The following is a 9,152-nucleotide window of genomic DNA, read 5'->3' as shown; positions in this document are numbered from 1 at the left end:
CAATCTTTGAGAACGCGAAGAACAAATTCTCCTGCAATAAAACCTAGCAAAATCTGCAACTCTCTAAAACCAAGAATTGGTCCTTTAACCACCCGAAACTCAACCGAGGCCCTCGAGACCTCAACAAAGCATGCCAACACATCCCATAACATCACTCAAACTTGTTCAAACCTTCAGAACGCTCAAAACAACATCGAAACATCAAATCACCCTCGGATTCAAGTCTATCAAACCTCGTCTGAATGACCTGAAATTTTGCACACACGTCCCAAATGATGCAACGGACCTACTCCAACTTTCAGAATTTCATTCCGACCCCGATATCAAGATTTCCACTGCCGACCGGAAAACGCCAAAGTTCCAACTTTGTCAATTCATGCTTAAATCTTCCACTGACCTCCAAAATACATTCCGGGCGCGCTCCTAAGTCCAAAATCACCTAATGGAGCTAATCTAATCATAAAAATTCAATTCTGAGATCGAATACTAAAAAGTCAAAACCTGGTCAATCCTTTCAAATTTAAAGCTTCAAGCTAGAATTGTTCTTCCAAATCTATTCTGATTGTCCTGAAAACCAAAACCGACGTTTTACATAAGTCATAATACATCATATGGGATTAATCATGCCCAAAACTGGCGAGCAAAGTGCAAATGCTCAAAACAATCGGCCGGGTCGTGTCAATCAAGTTTAAAAACGGGTCATAATCTTTTGAAGTTGGACAAATTAGGCGAATTTCAGGGTTTGCAACATCTGGAGTCTGTTAGTTCATGGAGGAGCAAACGAATAGTAAGTAAATAAAAGATGAAAATGTCTTGGCTGAGAATCAGTTAAAGAGAAGAGGCTAAAGCAAGTTGCACTGATTTGGATGGAGAAAACAACAGTGAATATTGAATATCCAAATCCAAAATGCATCTTTCTTTTACAGGTGGGCAAAAGGAGAAAAGCTTTATTATGGGTATAATTATAAATAAAGGAAATTATTCTACGATTATAGCTGGTAAGATTTAGATACCCTCGAAAGAGGTGAACCATATCATTGTTTGTGCGTTTGGGTTTTTATTCCTCAATCATTTGTTTGCTTCTACCACATTTTGTTGTTTGTTATTATCTGATAAAACCAAATTCACACAATATAATCAAAATTCCCTTTAGCAATATAGCAAGAGAATCTTAGTAGTTTTCTTTTCCATTGAAAAGGCTATGCTTTCTAGCCAAGAATTAATAGAGCACAAAATAAAGCAAAGGCAAGAATAAAGCTGATAAAAGGGACAAGGAGGACATGATAATTTAGCACAATTATAAGTTTATGACCAATTAGGAGAGTATAAAGCTTTAATTTTGTTTATTAAAAACTTATGTACTCTTCTGAGGATCTTGTTTCATCAACATGGATTAGGGTATAATACTCTTAATTAATTTTAAATAAATCCCAGGTTTTCCAAATTATTCTTTGTACACTCTTTAGTCTTTGTCTGGGCTAATGCCCCAGAAAGACAAATAAATAGATTTTAATGCTACTTTTATCCTTTTAACTTCCTTTTGAAAATTGACGTATTTTATAATAGCTACAAAATTCACACTGATATAAACCACAAACTTTGAGATTCGTTTGCTTTCTATCATTTAAAAATTTTTGCATTTCGGATAACAACGATCGGTTCTCTGCATAAAATACTAAATTACCTACATGACACCATAGAATATTTATCAACAAAATACAAGTACTAATAAACTTGGTTAAGATCAACTAAATGACAAAATTACCCTTCAAGTTGCGACATCTCTTGTTTTACTTACTGAATTAAAAATATCATTAAATATCATAAAAGGTCTCATTTTAAAGTAAAATTGTGCCTGCTTACAAATTAATTGTTCTAATATATTATTCTTAACTTTGGATATCACAATTCTATCACACCAATTATTTTATTATTATTCAGTACAAAACGATCTACATATAATTATATTTACACAATAAAAAAAATTCATGTATTACTAATCGTTAACTAAATTAAATGACTCATTGGTCTTGTGGTTTGTTTCTTGGATTCTCTTAAGCTTCTTTTTCTACTCCAGCATCCACACTCTAATATGTTGTCTACTATACCAATTACTGTAATACAGGCCACTAATCCACATGATACTGAGAAATTGAAAGGTTTTCCTAATTCCGGAAAGAGACGATTATCAGAACCTTATTATCCGTGATAATTATGCACAATTCAAGGAGGCAATACCATAAGTATTCTTCAGTTACCTGAAACGGTTGTCTAATAATTAATTAGCATTGCACTTTATTATTATTAAAGGTCATAATACGAAACGAAATAAATTAGTTTTCTCCCCATTTCCTAAATGTAAATCAAGACAAGGCATGGATCAAGAGAAGATCCCCAATTTTACATGTGTTGACAGGACAAATAAAGGGAGACAGAAAGCCTAACATGTAATAAGCAAATGCTCCGCCAAAGAGAAAAGCTATTTACATTTGCATGGTACTGTTTACACAAAGAAGGATATAAAGTAATTACTTACACATTATGTTCACATGTAATATTAGGTCTAGTTGCACAAGAACAACATGTCTTCAACATATGTCGTTTAAGTTTATTTTTGACATAAAGAGCAAATACACACCTATAGAAATATAATGAAACATAGAACTTATATTGGTTTGGATATGTAGAATAGAAGCTGTGTACAATGCATGTTGAAAGTCTAATAGACCACACCAAAGCCAACAACAACAAATTCCTAACATAGAGGACCAAAATCCTTGCAAGTGAAAGGAACCACTGGTTAACCTATCTTCCCTAAAGACAACTTAAAAATACTACATGCTATTATAGCATAATTTTATAAACAAGTCTGATCTCCCCGTCTAAAGATCCAAAAAACCAGGCTGAGATCAAGGAAGACCAACAGGCTAATATTCCAAAAACATACAATCCACCAAAAATACTTTTAACGAACCCTAGAAACAGCCTTGCAAACCAAAGGATGAGACATTTCCATAGACAATTTCAGACACTCGGACAAATCCACACCATTATCAGAAGCAACCCATTTGAATTCTTGAAGTAACTGAGCCAACCAAAGCTGAACAGTAGCAAGTCCCATTGCCTTTCCAGGACAAACCCTCCGTCCAGAGCCAAACGGAGCAAGCCTAAGATCAGACCCCATAATAGCTATTTCTTCTTCCAAGAACCTTTCTGGCATAAATTCTTCTGGTTGTGACCAAATCTTTTCGTCATGAGTAATAGCCCACATGTTGACCATGGCTGTAGTTCCAGCCGGGATGAAGTGCTGACCGACGTTTGTATCATGAATTGCAAGCCTTGCCCATGAAAGTAATGGACCCGGCGGATGCACTCTCAAAGTCTCTTTCACTATACCTTGAAGATATGGCAGATTCGGCAAATCAGAATCACGTACACCTCTATCAGTTCCAACAACGGCGTCAATTTCACGTCGAGCTTTGGCTTGAATATCTGGATGTAGTACCAACCTGGCAAGAATCCACTCAAGAAGGATAGCCACAGTATCGGTTCCCCTAAAAATCATTTCCTGGTGAAGTAATGTGCGTTAGTTCCATCAATAATAAACATGATAACATCTTTATGAACAAAACAATACTACAAGATAGTTAAAACAGTTTGATATTAAGAAAATCACAAGAGGAATAACAGCACTGTCCCTATCATGCAAAGCTAAAGCTAAAATTATTCAGATTCTTCATCTCAACAATACAAGAAAGAGACAATTTAACAGTTATATTTGAGCATTTATGCAGAAGAATCAGGTATTAAACAACGGAAGATAGCAACGCGAGATACTGCAAGATAGATGAACACACGCACGCACAATTCATGTAAAAAGATAACCACATAAAAAACGAATATTAACTACTAGTTTGACACGTTCTAGTGCACACTACGAAAGTCTTATCCCTAATCAGCATTAACAATCATGTAAAAATGAAATATAACCAAAACAAATCATACAACCACATAGTACACATAGAATATAAATAAAACATAAGTTTATTCAACAATGAAATATCATAGGTAGAATTAGGTCACAAGTAAAAGAAAAATTACCCAAAGAACAGCAATCATGTCCGAATCACTGAGTTTATTATCCTTTTCCAGATCAAGCAAGACATCAACAAAGTCACTCAAACCTTCATCAGCAGCACCTTTTCCAGCATTCTCAGTCCTCTTAGACCTGTGCTCCTCAATGATCTTACCAACAAAAACATTCACTCGCGCCACAAGCTCTTTGCACCTTCTTCTTACTCCTTGCAAATCTAGCCACCCCAACACAGGAAAATGGTCACTCCAGTTAAATATCCCCAGCAACTCATATCCCTCACTCACCAAATACTCCAACTCCAGCCCATCTTGTCCATTAAAATCATAACATTTTCCAAAAACAGTCCTCATCACATTGTTCAGCGACCCAAAATGCAACACCCTCTTCACTTCAACATGTCCATTTATCTCCATCAAACTGGCAATATCAGTCGCCATCTTTGTACCTATCTCTCTCCTGAACTCACCAAAACAAGCTATTCTTTTAGGACTGAACAAATGGGTGGCTGAAATCCTTCTCAGGTTCCTCCAGTACTCTCCATAAGGCGCAAAACCCATCGCCCTGTGAAAAAGAAGCTCATAAGCAGACTCTTTCACTGGCCTATCAGCAAAAGCCGAGCTGTTGAGAATTTCCTTAGCAGTCTCTGGCTGACTAGATATTATAAACCGAGTAAAGCCAACAGAAAAAGCCATTAATGGCTCTGCCTTTAAGCTATTAGAAAGTTTTGCGAGTAGTCTGTGAGTGAGAGAACCAGTGAAAGTTAAGACCAACCCAAGAACAGGTAACCCAGATGGTCCAGGAATGGATACACGGGCCTTAGTAAAAGCCCAAGCAAGTCCACCAGGCCTAAGCCAGAAGGCAAAGACAGCAAGAAAGAGAAGAAAGAAGAGAAGAAGCTCATAGTTGAGGACAGCGGTGGAAGGAATGAAGAGCAGAGAGCATTCAGAATACATTTCTGATCTTCAAAGATTGCGTTTTTCTTTTGTTTTTGCTGGTGGCGAGTAGTTACGATGTGTTACCGGTTCAGAGAGAGGAAGAGGAGTGGAGAAGGTGGCAGTGGAGGTGTGGAGAAGACCAAGAGCGTGAGACAACGATTAAATAGAGGAGTTATAAGAAAATTAATTAATATTCTTTTTTTTATGAATCATACGGTACTAGAAAAGGAAATTAATTAATATATTATTATATAGAGAATGATTAGTAATAGTAATAGTTGCTTTTTAAAAAAAAGTTACTACGTTCATTCATCCCAAATTATGTGTCTTGATTTCTTTTATACTCTATGTACTCTAAGAAAATACTACTACTATTAAATAAGAGAGGTTTTTGACTGTTTATTTTTATTTATATTTTAAGATAATTTCTTTTCATTTAATATTTACTCATAATTGAGATATTTGTAGTTTTCAAGAACAATTAATATTGCAATAAAATAGGAAAATAATAATTAATTTAGTCTTAAACTTTTAAAATAAAAAATAATTTAAAATAACTATTTTTAGTAATCGCGACATAATTATAATGTTCCCTCCTAGGAGCATAATTATATATCCTATAAAAAAAAATTAATTCTCTTGGTCATAAAAGAAATTTAAATCCGTTTGTTCCTCGTTTATAACATTTCTGAAAACTGTCAACCCTTTGGCTTCCTATTTAATAAGAATACTTAAAAGGTTTTAATTAATTGTGAAAATCGAAGTAGTCTTTCTTTTTACCCAAGTAAAGTGCATCATCTAGGGGCAAATTTGGCTTTTAGGTTGCGCTGAATGCCTACTTTTAGATATGAACGGTCATTGATGATCGATAAAAATCTAAAAGTGTTTTTCTCAAAAATATTTTTGGTGAGAAGCAGTTTGTATTTGGTTAATTAATTTGAAAAGTACTTCTGAGCATCAATTAGTGTTTGGCCAAGTTTTAAAAAATTACTTCTAAGTGTATTTTTCTCAAAAGTGTCTTAAAAAAGTGCTTTCGGAGAGAAACTAATTTTTTCTGCTTCTCCAAAACTGTTCCAGCTTCTCCCAAAATCACTTTTTTCCTTTCAAAAGCTTGGTCAAACACCTCAAAAGTTCAATTTGTTTTTTTTAAAATTACTCTTATGTACGTATCCCTAAAAAGTCTTTTACTCCTCACATTACAATAACTATTTTTGTCTAGAATTTAGTATTTTCTTAGTGAATGTGCTCAAAACAAATTGGTCAATTATTATAGTTCGGAAAGAGTATTTAATTTCTATTGTTGCCATTACATTTCTTTCTTGGGGACCTCTCTATCATTCCAAAGAATACAAGGGTATCGATTATTGTATTAGGAAGTCCCCTATGAGAGACAAACAAAATTCCTCCACTTTAAATTTTTAATAAAATTTCTTTGGTGGTATATTTCTTTTGAAGCACATAACATTTTAAGAGGACAATATACAGCCAGATATAGAATAAGGCAAAACGAATGAACGCAAAAAGAAAAAAAGGAATAAGTTACTATCATGCAGGAGGGGAGAGTTTTTTCTTTTTAATTTTCTTGTCATTTAGACTCCAAACTAAAATATGAAAATTTAAAAGGCAAAAGCAAGAAAACAAATTAAGGTAAATGACTTTACTCAACTATTTATATTGACTTGATACTAAATTAAAGAGAGGCAGACCCTCGACAGTGGTAATTGGACTTGTTCAAAGTTTCTGAAAAAGGTTAGGCAACTAAGAGTTAGCTTATTATATTACAAAATTCATCTTTGAGTATGTGCATGTGTGCTGCATTTTTTTAAGGAGTCTTTTATAAGAAAAAGAATAGTTCTAAAAGGAACAGATTTTGAACTAGGTTTACAATGGTTGAAATGAGAAAATTAGTTCTTGAATGCTTTTCTTGGAGCAAACAAATTGTCACGGGCTGTGTTACTTAGCTTAAATTGTTCTCTTTCTTTCTTTTGGATAGTTACATTAATTATTTTTGGTGTGCTTCTTGTGACCTGTCGTTAAAAATGAGTAGCATGTATTTTGATATTATTAAGAATATTTATAAAAAGTTCCCTACTTTTATGTTTATCTTTATAGAGGCATTGATTTCATACAAATGATATACTGTACAGATTAACATTAGTATTAGCAGTTTCAATCTAAAGATGCTCTATTTTTCTTGAGGATGTTCTCAATTATCTTTTCTCTTTTTGGGGGGTTACATTAATGAATTAAACGGTCAATAGTTCACGTGGTTGTGAGAGGAATGGAAAAGCAATTTGGTATTTATAGGATTTTTAACTAATAATACCCTATTTTCTTATCTTCTTCAAAATTTCGAACTTATTAAAATCAATCAAATTATGTATGACAAATTAGAGAATGCAGTAAGGCTTCATTCGTTTGCACTGAATATATGAATCTTAATTATTCAAATCTTAGACTAGTGTAAGTTATATGAGACACACAATAAAATTTTTCGGACAGAAGCAGGAAGTGCAAGCGTTTGCTATTCTTTCATCTCAGTAACGGCGCCGCCTTCCAAAACTGATGGGAAGTTCCGGGTTTCGTGCCTTCCCTTTCTTAATGCTCCACTTAATTGTATGAATTGAATTTGCTTACTTCTAATTGTGCATGTTTATGTTTAATACTATATTTAAGAGTACTAGGTATACTTATTACTCCTTATTTTATGTGAAATTAGGCACCGATTCCAAGAAATTTAAATAATTGAAAAAAAATTAAAATTTTCTATCATTAATACTAGAAGTGAGGGTTTATCGGAAATATCCTTGTGCCTTCACAAAATAGCAGTAAGGTATGCATACACATTACACTCATCAGACCCTACTTGTGAAATTATACTGTATTTGTTGTTGTATTCATAAATAAGACATAATTTGTGTCTAAAACTTCTGTTCTTTAAAATGTCATAATATTTATATTACTATAAAAAAATTCATGAAGGATAAAATTAAAAATTTAGATTAAAATTGTTTCCAAATTTGAAGAAGAACTATTTGTTTTTTCGACGTACAAAAAAAAAAATATTCACATTGAAACGGAAAGAGTAGAACATGTTGAAGTAATAATCTTATCAATTAGTCGTAAAAAATCTTGATCGACTAGCCATGTATTGGATTTACCCCAGGAGTTTCATTTTATCATTTAAATGAAAGCAAAGAGTAATACAACACAGAAAACGGAGTAGATTGAATAATGCTAGTATAATACTCTTTTCATTTTAATTTAAATGAAACGCTTTCTTTATTAGTTTGTTTCAAAAAGATTGACATATATTTTTATATTTAGAAGGAGATCAGCGCCTGGGTACAGCAATTGAGGTTGTTCCTACTATAATTCAAGGGTCCATCAGCAAAAATGTCTCGAGGAGTAGTTAAACGGGCAAGAGATAATAACAGAATAATTGTGTGCATTAGTGGACCTTATACTTATGTACTCAGGCTAGCGCCCTTCTTTCTATCACAATGTTATTTGTTCTTATTTATATATTACCTTTCATTATCACATACACACACAAATAAAAAAATATTAAGATATTCTTAATGATATTCGGGCTTCTACCCAACAGAGTCTTCTGTAACTTGCTGACCAGTAAAAGGATAGCCGGACCCGTCGAAAGCCGACAGTTATTGATGGCTCGGAAATAAAGTTGGCTTATGTCTTCTTCCCTTAGTGATGTTTATTCTCGTTTCCCGAGTTCTCAAATATTTTCTTTTGTCTTTCTTTATTCTACTATTAGTTCTATTGTTCCGATCCGCTTGTGTTTCAAGAAATCAAACTGAAGTCAATTTATTCAACAATGCCCCATCGGGACATCTGTATTAGATTTTGCCAACACTGTTTCACCTTCATATTTAATATCTAAATAATTTATTTTACGCATTAAATCCGTAATAACAAACTTTTATAGTTTTATGAAATATTATGGTCCTAAAAAACTTTTGCCCCCATAAGCTTAGGGGTTGTTTGGTAGGTTGTATAAGAATAGTGGAGAATAAGGTGTACTAGTAATATATAAGGATTAGTAATGCATGAGCTAGTAATGGAAGCATTAGTTATGTAGATATTATTTCTTATCTACT

At 33.4% G+C, this 9,152-nt stretch overlaps 1 protein-coding gene across 1 annotated transcript; it reads right to left on the bottom strand.

Annotated features, from left to right (window-relative positions):
* Positions 1 to 2,647: 2,647 nt before the first annotated feature.
* Positions 2,648 to 5,177, bottom strand: LOC104239588 (cytochrome P450 78A5-like). The gene is made up of 2 exons (XM_009794258.2): positions 4,102 to 5,177; positions 2,648 to 3,568 (listed from the first exon to the last, which is right to left on the bottom strand). Exons 1-2 carry the CDS (start codon positions 5,047 to 5,049, stop codon positions 2,966 to 2,968), a joined length of 1,551 nt encoding a protein of 516 aa, XP_009792560.1. The 5' UTR covers positions 5,050 to 5,177; the 3' UTR covers positions 2,648 to 2,965.
* Between the last annotated feature and the right edge of the window lie 3,975 nt (positions 5,178 to 9,152).

The sequence above is a fragment of the Nicotiana sylvestris genome, chromosome 3 (genome assembly GCF_000393655.2).
Source record: "Nicotiana sylvestris chromosome 3, ASM39365v2, whole genome shotgun sequence".
Lineage (NCBI taxonomy): Eukaryota > Viridiplantae > Streptophyta > Magnoliopsida > Solanales > Solanaceae > Nicotiana > Nicotiana sylvestris.
Note: the sequence above shows the minus strand (reverse complement) of the source record. Positions and strands in the feature narration are given on the sequence as shown.

What these genes read in the sequence shown, in the direction of transcription:
- LOC104239588 (XM_009794258.2), bottom strand. Translation starts at nt 5,049, where the DNA reads ATGTATTCTGAATGCTCTCTGCTCTTCATTCCTTCCACCGCTGTCCTC. An exon ending in ACATGATTGCTGTTCTTTGG is followed by an intron (nt 3,569 to 4,101) that starts GTAATTTTTCTT and finishes TTACTTCACCAG; the next exon opens with GAAATGATTTTTAGGGGAAC.